Source organism: Sinocyclocheilus rhinocerous, unplaced genomic scaffold (genome assembly GCF_001515625.1).
Source record: "Sinocyclocheilus rhinocerous isolate Xijiao unplaced genomic scaffold, SAMN03320098_v1.1 scaffold851, whole genome shotgun sequence".
In the NCBI taxonomy this organism is placed as follows: domain Eukaryota; kingdom Metazoa; phylum Chordata; class Actinopteri; order Cypriniformes; family Cyprinidae; genus Sinocyclocheilus; species Sinocyclocheilus rhinocerous.
The window spans coordinates 1161339-1180244 of NW_015624573.1; the positions used below are offsets into that span (position 1 = coordinate 1161339).

Consider the following 18906-nt stretch of genomic DNA (forward strand, 5'->3'; position numbering starts at 1 on the left):
CTTTTCAGACCGATGAGCTTTGTAAAAATCGACGCGTTTCAGAAAGGCGGGGCATAGAAGAGAAACAATAATGTACAGTATGTAGAAAATAATGTTTTTTTTTAACCTTAAACCGCATAAACGCATTTCATTACACCAAATACACAAAATAATGTTCTTTTTAGCAACATGACCCCTTTAAAATACCCCTGAGAAGGTAATATTTAAATAATTGAATGACACATTTGCATATTCATGGTTCTGTAATGTCAGATGTCACATGACATGCAGTAAACAATGAAAATATGTAATCTTTATTAAGTATTTTATTTAATTGTATTTTTTTTAAATAAAAATGATTTTATGTGTTTGTGACTTAATTGATTATTAGCTTTTCATCAACTCCCTGCCTTTCTCTTAAGAAACCCCAATGATTCCCAAACATCAATTTGGGAAACCCTGCTATAGGATATTCTTTCTTCTATGGAAATGTTTCAGTGTTTCATTTATTAATTTCTTTTTTATTTATTTTTCCATACAATAAAAGTCAGTGGAGTTCAGTATTGTTTTGGACCCCATTGACTTTCATTGTTTTGACAAAGACAGTTGAAACATTCTTCCAAAATATTCTTCCACGGAAAGAAATTCATACAGGTTTGGAACGACTTGAGGGTGAGTAAATGATGAGGAAATATCCATTTCTGGGTGAACTATCCCTTTAACTGAACTGAACTTTAAATAAATCACTTTCTCTCTCTGTTTATATAAATAGAAATCAAAAATCCCACTGGCATCAGCTGTTTAAGCTGCGTTCCTGTATCTGGTAGAGCAACGCTAAGGCCATGGGTTTGATTTCAAGGGAACACACATATTGTAAACCTATACTGTAAGTCGCATTGGATAAAAGTATCTGCCTAATGCATAAATGAAAATAAACACAACAAAAATAGCATCTGTGGTGTATTGAGGCTCACAGTGCTATGTAAAGGTACACGTCTGTGAGGAGGATGTAGGCTGTAGATGTAGGGCAGGATAGCAAGGAGATCATCAAAACAGTGTTGATGTCTTAGTCTTGGAAGCGCTGATGAATGAATCTGTGCCGTAACTTGCTTCTGAAGTCTGTAATTTCCTCATGCAGGGCTGGTAGAGCAAAAATTATTTATTTCATCTCTGAATCACAGAGACGGACACTAAAAACATCTCCTAATGGACAAATCCACACACACACACTTGCAGAGCACAGTTGGAGATTCTAGATGGTTTGCATTCCTCCTCTAAAGAAACATTTGCTTTTCCACAACCTGCTAAAAAAACAGCTGCTAGAGCTTAGGAAAATAGAGAAACTGAAGCTCTCAAGGACAATCTCTCTGATTATGGTGATTCCATTGGGCTTTACTGCTCTCACCTGCAAAATCAGAAGATAAGTTACAAACAGGACATAAAATGCTTATGCCATCTGTTCAATTAGAATTTTTAAATGTTGTCATTTTGATTTTAGTTTTCAGATAACAATCACAATCACAATTGATAACACCTATTGTGTATGACTTCTTGAAGTAATTTTAGTTATAACTTAATGTCCACTTCTGCAATTTTATGAAATGGTGGTGGGAACTCAACTTACGCAAACCTTAAGCAACTAACCTAACAGTTTTTGGGCAAGTTATAAACTCTGAGTCATTATTGACTATAATTATATAATTTGAACTAAACCAAAGCCAAAAGTATGATGCCACAAATGTAAAACTATATATTGCAATTCTATAATTCTGAAATGACAATGATTTAGAAATGATGGGATGCAAAATGGCTTTTACTGTAATGTGCGTGATGCATTGAACTGCCTGTAAAAATTTAAATATTAACCAGAATGTCCAGTTGTAAGCAAATCCAACTAGTGCTTTATCTGAGTAAAGGTATAAGCTATTTATTCCTGCCGTGACTTTAAAGAGAACTGCAGCTTTACTGCCATACACACAGTGTGATAATTAAAAACTGAGAGAGAGAGTGCTTGGCTGTCCTATATGTGTATTGACCTGCACGTGTGTGTGTGCTGTTGCATGACTAACTACATGACTAACTACTGGACTGTCTGCTAAAGAATGGACAATATTATTGACGTGAACTTCAATGGCCAGATGACTCTTCTATTCACATTGCTAGCTTGCAGTGATCTCTTTTTCTTTTGCTTGCATGCACGTATGTCTAGGAGTTGTGTCCTTTTATATGTGTGTTCTGTAAATATTTGCCACCTTTTGTGAATAGGAACTGAGCCAGGTGTGTTAAGAGGCTATGTTTGTTTTAAGATGATGTAAAATGAGAGGTAATCAAAACTCACAGAGAGCAGCTACATTAATATAGCTCTTGCATATACAGCATTACATTTCATATCATACATTTCATTTAATACAACCTTCATGCAGTTTGAGTCATGCAAAAATGTTTATTTGGTCAATACACTGTAATCTAATCTGCAGCTGTCATATTGTAACTATTTATGGTTTTGTGAATAATTAAATTTTTCTGTCCCAGATTATTTAAAAGGAAAGGAATGTATTAAAGGAAGTATTAAATACTTTTAATAGTGATACTCTATTATGACAAAAATCATAATCACGATTATTTTGGTCAATACTGTAGCCATGATTATTTAGCATGATTATGAGTTGGCCATGTGACCAAAATTTTATATGAATTATTTATTTAAAGATAGTGATATATATATATATATCAAATATATATTTTCTGTAAATAAGGTTGCTATGACATCTACATTTTAGAGACCAGCAAAATGTCACAATTGTCAATATCACAGCAGAATACTACTGATACTTTTTGTACACAAACCAAATGCACAGTCTTTCTTCCCGACAGTGTGACGTCCAAAACAGCCATGAATGAAAAAGCAACAGCATTTGATACAGAAAAAAACAAGCAGATGTTGTGCGAGAACACCCACGTGGATAAACACAGACTTCAGCATACACAGCTGACAGTACAATAAAAACCAGCATGACTGATGAACACAGCAAAACAATATTAAATTAACCAAAAAAAATCCCTTTACAGACACAAGGCTTTTATTTCTCAACAGCTTAAACCCACAGTCTTCCTCTTTTATCAGACGCCAGATATTTTCCTTTGCTTATTCTCATCAGAAAACTGCTTGCATTCAGTTCAAACATATTGTAAACTCTGTTTTAGCATTTTAAAAAAATTTCCAATGTTGTCAGTCATATTTCAGCGGATGTTGGTGGCACCAAGAAAAACATAAAACAACATGGGTGATTCTTCAAAACACCTGACTTCTTGAAATCTCAAAAATGAAACTGGATTAAGGATCTGATCATAGCCTCGATCTCCCAATTTCACTGCTTGATAATTACTGCATCAAGGAACTATGAAAATTTATGGAACTGAATGCCATACAACTTCATGGAATTCCAAGGAATCTCATGACATATGTTGTACCATACTATAACATTCCATAGAATTCTGAGAAATTTCATAACATTCAATTCCATGAAATTCCAAAACATAAAATTTATAAAATGACATTTATTATAAGTTGGTATTAAAAGTCTGGGTGGCGGACAAGCCCAAAATGGAGTGCATTTTAAAGGCACATCACAAAAGATTAAACTAATATACTTACCATTATCCTTTAAAACGTAGTATATTTAAAAGTAGGGCTGTGCAATTAATCAAAATACAGTTTCTATTTCAATTTCAAAATCACTCGCTGCTCTTGACTGAATGACTTTTGTAGCTTTAATAAGAAACAAATAAAGTCGAATTCTTACAATAAAGACTATGCTGTTTTATTTTACATTAGATTATTCAATTTCTGTAGTAGGCTGTTAACTGAATACTTTAGACTTGCATTAAAGGGGTCATATGATGCTGCTAAAAAGAACATTATTTGGTGTATTTGGTGTAATGAAATGTGTTTATGCGGTTTAAAGTTAAAAAAACATTATTTTCCACATACTGTACATTGTTGTTTCTCCTCTATGCCCCGCCTTTTTGAAACGCGTCGATTTTTACAAAACTAATCGGTCTGAAAAGCGAGGTGTGCTCTGATTGGCCAGCTATCCAATGCGTTGTGATTGGCGGAAAAATTGAAAAAAAAAAAAAATTGTTTCATTTGTATCTTTTATATTCTAATGTATTTGTCTTCTGCTTTTTTATTACTGACATTTAAATTATTTAAAAATCATTTTGTGGACTTTTTTTTTTTTTTACTCATTTTAGTTACGCTAGTATTCTGCTGTGATATTGACAATTGTGACATTTCGGTGGTCTCTAAAATGTAGATGTCATAGCACCCTTATTTACAGAAAATATATATTTGATATATATATATCACTATCTTTAAATCATTCATATAAAGTTTTGGTCACATGGCCAACTCATAATCGTGCTAAATAATCATGGTTACAGTATTGACCAAAATAATCGGGATTATGATTTTTGTCATAATCGAGTATCACTATTAAAAGTATTTAATACTTCCTTAAATACATTCCTTTCCTTTTAAATAATCTGGGACAGAAAAATGTAATTATTCGCAAAACCATAAATAGTCACAATATGACAGCTGCAGATTAGATTAGTGTATTGACCAAATAAACATTTTTGCATGACTCAAACTGCATGAAGATTGTATTAAAGGGGTCATATGATGCGATTTCAATTTTTCCTTTCTCTTTGGAGTGTTACAAGCTCTTGGTGCATAAAGAAGATCTGTAAAGTTGCAAAGACTAAAGTCTCAAATCCAAAGAGATATTCTTTATTAAAGTTAAGAGTTAGCCACACCTACCTAAAACGGCTCGTTCTAACACACCCCACATACCTACGTCACTATCTGGGAAGAGTTGCATAACGCCGCCCAAATAGTGACGTAGGTATGTGGGGGCGTGTTAGAACGAGCCGTTTTAGGTAGGGCTTTGTAAAAATCGACGCGTTTCAGAAAGGCAGGGCATAGAGGAGAAACAATAATGTACAGTATGTGGAAAATAATGTGTTTTGTGAACTTTAAACCGCATAAACACATTTCATTACACCAAGTACACAAAATAATGTTCTTTTTAGCAGCATCATATGACCCCTTTAAATGAAATGCATGATATGAAATGTAATGCTGTATATGCAAGAGCTATGTTAATGTAGCTGCTCTCTGTGAGTTTTGATTACCTCTCATTTTACATCATCTTAAAACAAACATAGCCTCTTAACACACCTGGCTCAGTTCCTATTCACAAAAGGTGGCAAATATTTACAGAACACGCATATAAAAGGACACAACGGTGTTCAGATGTTAATTATGTGTGCATCATTACAGTTTCTACCAGTTTTTCCAGTAAGTTATCTACATGAATTTTATGAATAAACAAAATTTTATCTTAACCTACTCAATAAGATTTTCAATAAATCCTCATTTAACACTACTGATACTTTTTGTACACAAACTAATGATTAATGATTACGTGCATTAAATGGAAATGCATTGTTTTAGGGCTATTAAATTGAAAATGTCAAGTAGAGAGGCTCTAAAGATATTTACAAGATTAATGTTGCCTAATATATATTGCAGAGTGAGTTGACAAAACAGAATGAGCTGTGTGTCCTGAATTTTAAGAATGTTTATATAACAGAATTGAACTTGCTCGTGTGACCCTTGTTTTTTAACTTCTGAATGTTTAAAAAATGTCTACCAAGATTCGGAAGCCATGGATTGCAACTTGACCTCTTGTTGTTTAACAGAATCATGTTGAATTTTAACCGCCTTAGTAAGTTAAAATTCAACTTTTACACTTTTAGAGTGCAAAAAAGATATGTCAAGGAACTGCTGTTGATTTCCATCATAAATACTTGCATTTCTAAAAAACACAACAATATGTAACAGGATAACTAGAAATAAGGAAACAGCATGAGCTGATGAATGAGCCAAATATTTGATGAGCCAAAAATAAAACCGGTTTAATGATGTTACAGGGTTAAGGCCTGACCAAAAAAAGTAGAATAAATCAAAAATAAATATTGTGGGAAACTAAACTGCTTCTTACCCATAGGTCATTTCTCTAAGAGCAACACAGATCTGCTAAAAGAATGAAAGCTAATGGTTGGCTGGTCATCTGACATATGGCCTATGGTTATTTGGCATCATTTCCAAGTTGCTATTTACTTGTTGTTGTTGTTATTGTTGTTTCTTGTGCTTGCTGGTTTTGCTTTGTGTGTGCATGTGTGTGAGTGAATTTTCCCCCTTAAGCTGATTTAATAACCAAAAGTCTTCTAAACATAGAGTTGAGTCAGAGTCTTTTAATCTCTCTCTCGCTCTCTCTCTCTCTCTCTCTCTCTCTCTCTCTAAGTTTGCTCTTTGTATTCTGCTGTATGCTCAATTACACACTCATACAAGTTACAGCTTGGCAGGTAAAAGTCATAATCCACATTTCAGAACATTTAGGGTGTGTGTGGCGTAACTATTACATAACAAGTAATATTGTCTATATGTCTATGTATCTCATGATTCGACATACATAGTCAAAGCTGGAAGTATTGACTTTTAAATAAAGTTTGTACAGCTCTACAGTGAACCACACTTTATGGGCCTAACAATATGTGAGAATATAACATAGCAGTGACCTCCCTCTGTTGTTTCAGGAGGTATTTTTCCCATTCAGGTTCCTTACTGTACTTTTATGAAATAATATATTTTATGATTCATCCCTTGAATCATTATGAACTAGTATTGATTATAAGTATTTTAAAAAAGTTTATATGCATATTATTCAAAAGATAAAAAATTTAAAAAAGGAAATTAACACTTTAATTCAGCAAAGAAAACAGTAAACAGTGACAGTAAAGACATTTGTAATGTTACAAAAGATTTCTATTTCTGCTCTTTTGCAATTTCTGTTCCTCAAAGAATCCTGAAAAAAGTGAATAAGAGCTTACACAATAATATTAAGCAACACAAATGTTTTCAGCGTTGATGTCAATAAGAAATGTTTCTTGAGCACCAAATCAGCATATTAGAATGATTTCTAAAGGATCATGTGACACTGAAGACTGGAGTAATGACTGCTGAATATTCAGTAGATTTTAAATTATATGAAAATAGAAATTATTTTAAATTAAGAACAATTTACACTATTACATTTCTTAGTGTTTCAAATAACTGAAGCCTAACTGAAGCGACTTCTTTCAAAATAATCTTATTGACATTGTTCAAACTTTTGAACTGTGTATATAAGTATTTTAATAGTGTAAGAGAAGAAGATTGCATCATTTTCTTTCCATTTCATTTTAAATTAATGTTATATTCATTATAACTAAGTTATATTCACACTGACTTGCAGTAGTACTGACTTCTGGAGAAGCAAATATGCTCTTTTTCTGCTGAAAAAGTTCAGAAGAAAGACTGTAGATTAAGATGGTGATTCAGGCAAGTGTGGTTTGGATATTTTTATGACTGCTGAGCTACAGTTGCTATGGTTATGAAACACTCTAACAAACAGAATGAATATTACCTATTCCTCTGACACACTCACACAAAGTGCATGTTGTGCTCACAGTTACTGTCGTTGGGCCACACTGTTAAACAGGATGTATGCTCGTGACACATACGTCTGTGTAACTGTCAGCCAAAATGTGTTGTTTTCTAGGACTGCTAGAGCAAATAATTACTTACTTTTTCTGTAATAACAAATCTCGATCTGTTAGTTTACTTTTGTGCTTTTGTTTTTCAGGGCCATACATTGGTGCACACTGACTCTAAGGGATTCAGACTAAAAAAAATAGTCAGATTTTCAGAGTCAGATCAGCCATTACTCAATTTAACAACAGTGAGGACAGGAGGAGGGGTGAAAAATTGGACCTCTCAGCCACTCTCCTCCAATGTCCCAAAGACACTATGACTGCTGTTGGGTCACCAAACTGCTGAGTGAAACCCCTTGAAACGGCCCTCCGACTCACTCTTACCCAGATATGAAGGAGGTGAGGCTGTGGACAGCCAGTGACGTCTCTGATTGGCTGACCGATGAAGGCTTGCAGGAGTACACCGATGCATTGCGGAACGTGGATGGCCCTGCCCTCTTGAGACTGTCTGAGGAAGACTTTAAGGCCTCGCCTTTGTCCCTGGTCACAGGGGACAGTGGTCGACAGCTTTTGGAACGCATAGAGACTTTGCGCTTCACCAACCACATGAAGGCACACAAGAACAACAACCACGAAAACAGCCACCACGCCAACGGTCACGCTGGCATCGCTCTTGCCAATGGCAGTGTGAGCAATGGCAAGATCCACAACGGCATTCCAAAGAATGGCTTGCACTCGAAGCCAGTTCGCATCTTGATTCCATCACTGCCTGAGCAGGAGCGCACGCCGTATCCCACGGAGTGGTTCAAAACAGGTGTGGCCTTCCTTTACGCTCTATTCTGCTTCCTCACCACAACAGTTGTGATCTCAGTGGTGCATGAACGTGTCCCACCCAAGGAAGAGTCTCCGCCCCTGCCAGATAAATTCTTTGATCTGTTTGATCGTGTGGAGTGGGCGTTTTCCATCTGTGAGATCAACGGCATGCTGCTTGTGGGTCTGTGGTTTACACAGTGGCTTCTGCTTAAACACAGGTCAGTTCCTTAATCATTTTTCAAGTGGTTTTAATCTATGAACTCTCCTAGTTTCTGTACAATAATTGTCATTTACACACCCTCACGTCGTTCCAAACCTGTATGAGTTTCTTTCTCATGTTGAGCATAAAAGAAGATATTTTGAAGAATGCTGGTAATCAAACAGTTGAAGGTCCCCATTGACTTCCATAGTATTTCTTTCCCTATTATGAAAGTCAGTGGGGACCATCAACTGTTTGGTTCTTCAAAATTCTTCTAAATATCTTCTTTTGTGTTCAACATAAGAAAGAAACTTGTACAGTTTTGGAACAACATGAGGGTGAGTAAATGATGACAAAATTTTGGGGTGAACTATTCCTTTAATCAACAATTAAAATTATTGTAGTTTCTTTTTTAAAATATCTTTACTTTTCCAGTCATTGTTATTTAATGGATATTAAATAAAAAAGATAAGAATATTGAAATATTACAATTTCTACCCAATAATTTTTTATAAGATATGTATTATAAAATATTATATATTAAAATATTTTTGAAAAATATACTATAAAAAATTAGTACTACTACTATGTCTGTCTAGATATACAGTGGTGTGAAAATTTTTTTGCCCCCTTCCTGTTTTTTTTATTGTTTGCATATTTGTCACACTTAAAAGATTCAGATCATCAAACACATTTTAATATTACACAAAGATAACCTGAGTAAATACAAACTGCAGTTTTGAAATTATGATTTCATTTATTAAGGGAAAAAAGCTGTCCAAACCTGCCTGGCACTACGTGAAAAAGTAATTGCCCCCTAAATATAATAACTGGTTGTGCCACCCTTTGCAGCAACAACAGCAATCAAGTGTTTGCGATAAATGGCAATGAGTCTTTCACAGGAATTTTGGCCCACTCTTCTTTGCAGAATTGTTTTCATTCAGCCACATTGGAGGGTTTTTCAGTATGAATGGACTGTTTAAAGTCATGCCACAGCATCTCAATCGGATTTAAGTCTGGACTTGGACTTGGCCATTCCCAAAATATGAACCTTTCATTGCCCATAATAGGGGCACTTTAAGTCATCTTGAGTTCCTCCTGGGCAGTTTGCTAAGGCCCTCTAGTGGGCACTGGCCCCCAGGTTGAGAATCACTGCATTATTCACCAACTAAAGCACATCCCAGCTTGTTAAATTTATTTCATGACATAATCCCCTAAACAGCTGAATCACAACTTAAATAGACCAAAAAAAACCTTTAAAAAAAACTTACAGACCGGTTTCCCTTCTACCTTTCATTGCAAAATCACTTGAGCGAGTTGTGTTCAACCAAGTCTCAGCCTTTCTCACACAGAACAACCTCCTGGACAGCAACCAATCTGGCTTCAGAAGTGGACATTCGACCGAGACTGCCTTGCTTTCAGTTGTTGAAGCCCTAAGACTGGCAAGAGCAGCTTCCAAATCTTCTATACTTATTTTGCTAGATCTGTCTGCTGCCCTGTCGTGACTCTTAAACAGTCCAGAATGCTTTATTCAGCGTTGCGATCCATAAACTATGACCTATCCTATGATCTGGCTATTTTTTGACTCTGATTTCTCTCCGTTTGCAGGTCCATAATCGGCCGTCGGTTCTTTTTTATTGTGGGAACTCTGTATTTGTACAGATGCGTGACCATGTATGCTACGACATTACCTGTGCCAGGCATGCACTTCAAGTGCTCCCCAAAGGTAACTTTTGAAGGATGAGAATACTTGTAGCTTGTCACTGAAACTAGACCTTTATGCAAGTTAATGTTGGTCTAAAATAGGCATACTATCTGAAGCAAATAGTGCTAAATACAGGTGTAAACCGGGTCAAGTGCTCAAATGACATTTGGTGGTAGACGAAAACATGTGACATCAAAAAATCGTGCACTCTGCCATAGTTTCAGATATCATTCATGCTTCTAAATATGAATATGCACATGCACAACTGATGTTTAAGAGCTGCAGCAGAAATTATCTGTGGCTAATGACCTATACTTCTGGTCTTCTCTTCACACAAAGCTTGCAACACTTGGTGAAGCATATAAGTAATGTGCACCACTTTTATGTTTTGTAAATAGAGGATGGTTTTTTGGTCACTGTGTAGTTTCTGGTTTCATAGCGTAAGAAAATTTGCATTAACCATACTCTAGAAAAGACAATGAAGATTCAAATATCACAAACTTTGAATCAAAGTTTGTGATAGAGAGTATAACGTAATAAAGATAATGCAATGAAGAAATGAAAACAACATGTTGGTTGTTTGTCTATCTTTAAATGTTATTGTGCTTGTAAATGCTTATATGTGTGTGCTTGTGTGTGTCTTCCAGCTCTTCGGTGACTGGGAGGCACAGTCACGGCGAGTAATGAAAATGATGGCCGGTGGTGGCCTGTCAATCACTGGCTCACACTCTTTGTGTGGAGATTACTTGTACAGTGGACACACAGTGATGCTGACACTAACATACCTCTTTATTAAAGAGTGTGAGTACTCATATTTATTAACAATCATGTCGAAATATGCTTTAAAAATGTGATTTTTAGCCTCTACATGTTGTTGTGATTGTTTGATATTACCATCTAGTGGACATGATGGGCAATAACACATACATTAAAAACATTATACAATACACAAACATACTTAAAACCAATGATAACATCTGTGAGTTTGGTATGTCTGCCTGCACTGGGAAACTATTATACATAATTTTTATTTTATTTTTTACAGATTCTCCACGGAGGTTCTGGTGGTATCACTGGATCTGCTGGTGCCTGAGTGCTGTCGGTATCTTCTGCATCCTGTTGGCTCATGATCACTACACCATAGACGTGGTGGTGGCCTACTTCATGACCACACGCCTCTTCTGGTGGTACCATACAATGGCCAATCAGCAGGTACATTTGTAGTTTAAAACTAGAAAATCTTTGCTTATTTACTGAATTGAAGCATCTTGTGCTTATTTAATAATTCATACAAGATTTATTAAAAAATCATGCTGTAACTGTGTCTCAAATATGAGCTATATTCAGGTATCAGAGGTATATTCATTGCAGTCTAAATTAAATTTTTATTTATGTACTAAATTAAATCAGTTATAAATTAACAATATTCTAAGAGATTTATTTATTTATTTATGATATAAATTACACTACACTTCTTCAAACAATCCGATTCAGTTTTTCAATTTCAAATTCTTTATTGCCATGATTATGTCTGTATATAATATATACATATATTATGTCTGTATAAAATTACAATATTTACAATGCAATAATAATAATACATATGTGACCCTGGACCACAAAACCAGACTTAAGTCACTGGGGTATATTTGTAGCAACAGCCAAAAATACATCGTATAGGTCAAAATTATTGATTTTTATTTTATGCCAAAAGTCATTAGGATATTAAGTAAAGGTCATGTTCCATGAAGATATTTTGTAAATTTCCTACTGTAAATATATCAAAACTTAATTTTTGATTAGTAATATGCATTGCCAAGGCCTTCATTTGTCAACTTTAAAGGCGATTTTCTCAATATTTAGATTTTTTTGCACCCTCAGATTCCAGATTTTCAAATAGTTGTATCTCGGCCAAATATTGTCCTATCCTAACAAACCATACATCAATGGAAAGCTTATTATTCAGCTTTCAGAGGATGTATAAATCTCAATTTCGAAAAATTGACCCTTATGACTGGTTTTGTGGTACAGGGTCACATATACACATTATACAAAGATTTATACATAAATCAAGTAGTGACAAGAAAAAGAATATACAATATAACTAACAATTTTTTGTGCTAAGTAATCAAGAACAGTGTAATATATAAAGTATATAAAATGGACCTTTATCAAGAAGATATTATGAAAAAAATAAATGCTTACTATAGTATACATTGATGACCTTTGATTATATTGTATTCTTCAAGCCAGTAGTTGGTTTCTGAAGATGTGCAGCTAAAACATTTTTTGCTACAGTTGATGGATAACTGTCTTTACCCAGTAACATCTGCATTTGAGCTCTTTCTGGAAAACTGTGGCATTACATTTTTTGTCTATTAATTCTCCTAACTTAATCTCTTCTGCTGTTCTATAGGCTCTAAAGGAAATTTCCACTGGCAACCTGTTCTCTCGTGTGTGGTGGTTCGGTCCATTCCAATACTTTGAGAGTAACGTACGTGGCATTGTGCCTCGAAACTACCAGCTGCCATTCTTGTCGCGAACAATGACATGCACCCGGGTTAAGTACAGTAAGCTGGACTCGCGTGAGTCATGACCCATGGCTCCTGATTGGCTGGAGCTCTGTGAGACTCTAAAAGAGAAACTACTCTTCCCGTCAAGCCCTGCACTGTGACGCTTATACACAGATCATTTTGTAGTATTTGAAGCATTTCAATGTCCCTAGCAGGTATGTATATGTACATAGCAGAGCGTCTAACAACTGGATTTGATTTGCTGCTCTTTATAATAGTTAAAAATGGCCAGGCCTTGGTCTGATTGAGTACTAAGCCTTTTTGCTGTCTTCTCGATGGACTTGGTCTGGCGGAATATGTAATTAAAGTTAATTTACCTGCCAAAACTGTATTGAATAAACTGGAACCCTTATAGAAACAGATTTTTTTTGTAAAAAGCAGCTTTTTGTAATAATTTTATTAATTCTGGAGTAAGACTTTTTCTAAATATTTCGCAGGTTTATTTTCCAAAAAAGTGTCGTCCAAATAGAATATCTTTTTTAGATTTGTACCTTCCTGAAAGCTGGGACCCGTACAGCGTCAGTGTTTTCTAGTGCCTTTCTTCCATACACAGATATATATTTCAACATACAGTACATACACATGTAATATATATATATACACACACACACATCAGTACATTCACCTTGTAGATGCTTTAAACATTTATATAATGTGTTAACCCGCAATGTTGTCTGTCTGAATGTCTAAATGTTTCGTTTGGCCTGTGATCATTAAGGGAGGCAGTATGTTTTATAGAAGCTTTGAATGTGGGAGGTCAGTTCTGCCTTTCACATTACAACAATCCTTCGAATCTAACCCTGAGCACACACACACACTTCTTAGTGTTTAAAATTGGATGATTGTGTTCAATTATTCATTACTGAAGATGTAACTTTTTCTTTTCAGTATCGTCCATTGGTCTAGCAAACAGAATACAGAAGAAATATAGGAGGGACTAGTTTTGACGTTTTTCCATCAGGATATAGTGTTCATTTGACAAAACACTGCTCAAACTTTGTCACGACTGAACGGCTGTTCATACAGGACATGTTTTTGCTTTCAAAAAAGGTATCCGTAGTGGAATGAAACGAAACGTTTTAATAGTTTAACTGTTTTTAACATGCAAAACGCAGCGATTGTGGTCAGAGATGTCCGTGTAGGGTATGTTTACATAGCAAAACAACTAAAAGTGGTGCAGATGTGTGCCAGAACGCATCTTGTGTGACTGGCCTCATCGTGTGTTTCGTTAACTCTCTTAATGCACCAAAGTTTTAATCACGAGGTTAGCTCAGTCTCTTACTGCAAAATAGTTTTCATAAAGAATCAAAGCTAGGCTTTGGAAACCATCCTAATATTAAGGAAAGTCAGAAAAGATTTATTTATACAGACTGAATTTTTACAATATTACTCTAATGATGTAAGTGTGTGTAGATGGGGTAATCTGTCCACTAAATAACATGTAATATTGTTGTATACTGTGCAACATAACATGTTCATCTGTCAAAGTAAATTACCCTAATATGTGTAGCTTTTAACTATAAAAGTTTGGTAAAAAGGTATTCGAGGGCTTCTTCTTTAATGTGAAGTGTGTCTGCTCAAAATGTGCTTCTGCTAGCTAAAGGGAATCATCAAGTCTTGCTAAATAGTCGGAAGTGTTGTAAATGTTCTGGAGCAAGAACCAAATAAAAACTGGTGTTATTTGTGACCGGTAGACTGAATGACAGGCCTGTAAAACAACTGAATGAATCTCTGGAGTGTGAATGTACAACAGTTTAGAACTGAAAGGATAATCAGAAGCACTTTAAAATGATGCCCAGCCACACACTTCTCCAACACACTGCACTTCAGTGACCTGCACGTTAATAAACCCGGAGGGCAAAAACACCGTTTTATTAGTCCCCCAAGTAACAGCCTGACTGATGATGATGGTTTAATGCTTTGTCTTTCAAATGAAACTGACAGTGGAATCAGACCTGTGAATATGCGACATGTACCAATATGCAGCCAAAATGTAACATTTAGTGTGGATATGGATGGCTGCTATATGCCGCATAATTATATTTGTTTATTTTTTGGGGGAGACCATGGAAATGTCATAAAAACCAGTGTTGGGATATAGAAGATTTGAAGTTCTAAATAATAAAGTGTTTGTTTATTTAATTGGGACATCCAGATTAAGCTGTTCATTTAGCTTTGTGTTACACTGCCAACTGATTGAAATGAGAAGTGAACAGAGTGTTGGCTTATGACCGTAAATGCATGTTGTTGTTGTTTTGTTTCCTTTTCATTGTCAATCATAAATCCAGCATTGTCAAATTACTTTGTCGAATGTAAACCTGTGCTAAACAATCTCTTAAGATGAGACAAGGAGTGGGGCAGATATTGAATACAAAATGTAATATTCTGTATTGTCTGTATTTTTTCCCATTACTGTATTCCAAGAATCAATTAGATGACTGTTGTTCTTCATCAGCTCTTACTGCCTGACAATGACTTTTTAGATTTAGATGGTTTAGATCTAGTCATAGCATCACTCATCCTGAGAGTATATTGAGTGGATGTTGACTATTCCACAATAGCAAGTATAGTGTTTTTGAAATATTCGTGAAGTAAGCCATAGTCAGACACATTTAATGATTCTTTATATTTATATTTTTATCATGTTTGTCACCTTGTTGTTTTGCTGCCAGATTTACTTACAGCTTGCACCAGCACAAACCTCTTTTGGCAATAAAAAACTACCATCGGGATTTACTAAAGGCGTGGACAGTTATTTTTGCGACTGACCTTATCGCATATGCATTTGTTGGGAGTTTCCCTTTCAGGTGCAAAACTGATGGGAGAGATTTAAATGAATCATGCATGGTGATTTACTAAGGTTTGCGGTAGTAAATTTATTGGTATTATTTGTGCCATTATTTAATGCCCCAAAGAAGCATGACTTAACCCTATTTTGTGCCTGTGTTGTTAGCAGATTCTATTCACCTGATTATCAATGGCTTTGTGACTCTACGCTAATTTGCCCTGTGTCAGGATCCTGCCCTGACAGTCTTGTCTGTCCTGTCTTTGTTTATTTTGGGCCTGAGCACATGGCTGTGTCTTTGTTTGTGTTGGCGATGTGCTCCTCTTGTCTTGCCTCCTCGTTTTCAATCACCACGCCCCCTTGTTTAGTCCTTGTTTGTCCAATTGTGTTCACCTGATCCTCGTGTGCTCTGCTCCCTTTATAATGTGCTCATTTCCCTCTGGTCTTTGCTGGTTTGTTTTGTGTGTCTTGTGTGCGTTCTCCTTGCTTGTGTCTTTAGTCTTGTTAGAGCTTGCTATTCAGTATATTGCATCCAGTCTAGTTTCCCTCTTGTTAATTCTAGTTTTTATTTCCCGTGTTTAGTCTATAGTTCCGGTCTTTGTGGTTTAGTTCTTCAACCATTTGATTTTGTCCTTTTATTTTCTTTCTAGTTTTCAAGAAGTGTGTGTGTGTATGTGTGTTAGTTCTAGTCATTTATTCCTAGCTTTTTCCTATTGTTATCCTTTTTTGTTTTCATAAGTTCCAGTTAATTATTTCTAGTATTTTATTTCTTTTTCAGTTTTATTTCTTGTTATATCTCCCTAGTCATAGTTTCAAAAGTTTTTACTTTTGATCTCTCTAGTCTCTCCTGTTGTCTTGTCTTTGTGTGTCTGTCATGTTGGGTCCTGCCCTGCTTCCTGGGTCCTCCCTGGTCGCTGATTCTTCTGACCTAACAGACATTTTGGTGCTTCAAGAGTTACCATCCCCAGGGCCAAGTCTGTGGTTCCTTGAGCTGCTACCTAGTCCCCTTTTGCCACAGAGTCTGGAGCTACCCTCATCCCCAGCCAGTCTGTTCTCCTGTCGTGTGGACTGTCTTCCTGGCTCTTCCTTTTGTTCCCATTTTTGTTAAACTCTGCCCCCCCCCAATTTGGATTTCCCCATTTTTAGGGTATTTGGAGCAATCTAGCCCATTAAAATGCCATATCCCATATACTTATGACATAAACTGTTAACTTTGAATTTCTAAATTGTCAATTGAGTATGTAGTAATTTTCATTTTTATGTAGTAACTTCACATTTCCGTCTCATAATTTTGACTTTTTTTATATCATATTTTTGATATATGATTTTTTTTTTTTTTTATCTCATTTTGACTTGGTTTTTGCTAGTTAATTTCACAAAAGGCAAGTAATTCTTAAAATCCTGAAGGAGAAAGACTGAAGTAGTGTTTTCTTTCAAAACGTATTCCGATACTTTTAATGTAGTTTATTATATAGGTTTATGTATTTTTACAACTTCAAAAAAAATTTGTGATTTTTCCGTATATCATTTTTATTTCATTAGTTCATTAACTTTTTATCTCATAATTACGTCTTTTGTGTTTTATGGCTTTATATCACATAATTTTGACACAAGTAAACATGAAGGTATGGAAGCCCAATTCTACCACATAAGAAAGAAATGTAATTTGATAAAATCATAATTATAATTGTTTTATAACATTTTATAAAATTACGTTTCTTTCTTATGTGGTAGAATTGGGCTTCCATACCTTCATGTTTACTTGTATCATCCAAATGCAAACTAATTCAAAACAGTATTAGAAAAAAAAAAAAATCATTAGCATATGATTTGTTTCATAAACATATTATTTTGAATAATATCTAAACCATCTAATCTATTCAGCCAGCTTGTGAAAATAGCATATCTTTCATCCCAACAGTAAATGTAGATTGCTGTGATGTTCAAATAAAATAAATGGCAGTTTGGCTAAACATAGGCTTTATTTTTTCATTTATTGCCCAACTAAAAGCAATGCCACATGTCCCAATGATATACAAACTCAGACTCATGAGGATTAATCAGATTTTTGCAATGAAATTAAGCAAGGATATTAAATAAACAAACACGCAAGGGCTAGAGGATGTGTAGAACGTCCCTGTGTGTTCACCCGTGATGGACCACACTCAAACACAAGTCTCAGACTGAGGAATGCCATTGTTTATATGGGATTGCTTACAGACCAACAAAATGACATAATTTCCCACAATGGCCATGAAGAAGCTGCATCTGCCCAGTAGCTGATCTGGAATCTGTGGGTGGCAAACACTATGGCTTTCTGCATAAATATTTAGTCATTTAGAACATTAACCAGACAGAGTTGTCAAAGCTTCTGACAGCATTCCAAAGCCAGGTATATACAAAGAATGGTTTTCTTTATATGGGTTGTGAAGTGCTTCTGTTTTAAGATTCAGTTTGATGTGAAGTGAAAGTGAGAGCAGAAGTGTGCTGACATAGTCATGATATGTGTGTATAGTCTAGCTATAGCAAGCTGAATGATTTCAGTCAGAATTTAGGTCATTTCCCCTCAAGCGTATCACTTGTGAGTTAATAAGCTGTAAGTGACCCATCAAGTGCCTCTTTAACATCCATTGCAGTTTTTGTATAACCCAGCTGGTCGAAACACTGAAGATGCACAAGAGTCAGATGTATTAGATAAGTGTGCATGGCAGTATGGTCAGATATAATTCAAAGATGTGAAGATACTAGTAAAAGGCCACACATAAAATGCACAGGCACTGAAATCAATGACCAGCATCACTCAGCTAAGAAAATCATTTTGATGTGTGATGAGCATTGTAATATTTTAATATTCAAGTTAAATAAAATTTTTATATTTCTGGATATAGCTATGCCTTTAAAAAATCAAATCAGTATGTCTGTCTGTCTGTCTCTGTCTGTCTGTCCCAGTCAAAACCTTACACCTTGTCCTTCAGTGGGTTTTCTTTATTTTTATTATTTTCAACACTGTATGTAAATACTGAAGACAATTATAGCAGAACAAATATGGAATTATGTAGCCTAGTCAACTTGTTAAATAACACTGAATATGTTTTATATTTTCGATTCTTCAAAGTAGACACCTGTTACTTTGATGACTGTCCTGGCGTTCTCTCACTCTGCCTCCTGAGGTAGGCTGGTCACCTGGAATGGTTTTCCAACAATCTTAAAGGAGTTCCCAGAGGTGTTGAGTAGGCTACTTGTTGGCTGCTTT

At 35.3% G+C, this 18906-nt stretch overlaps 1 protein-coding gene across 1 annotated transcript in view; it reads left to right on the forward strand.

Moving 5' to 3' along the window:
* Positions 1 to 15604, forward strand: part of sgms1a (sphingomyelin synthase 1a) — a 20755-nt gene extending 5151 nt beyond the window's left edge. Inside the window, exons 2-6 of the mRNA XM_016558300.1 lie at positions 7731 to 8609; positions 10199 to 10316; positions 10943 to 11096; positions 11341 to 11507; positions 12712 to 15604. Of these exons, the coding sequence (XP_016413786.1) occupies positions 7969 to 8609; positions 10199 to 10316; positions 10943 to 11096; positions 11341 to 11507; positions 12712 to 12891 (1260 nt within the window). The 5' untranslated portion in view covers positions 7731 to 7968 and the 3' untranslated portion in view covers positions 12892 to 15604. The remainder of the gene's footprint in view (positions 1 to 7730; positions 8610 to 10198; positions 10317 to 10942; positions 11097 to 11340; positions 11508 to 12711) is intronic.
* Positions 15605 to 18906: the final 3302 nt, after the last annotated feature.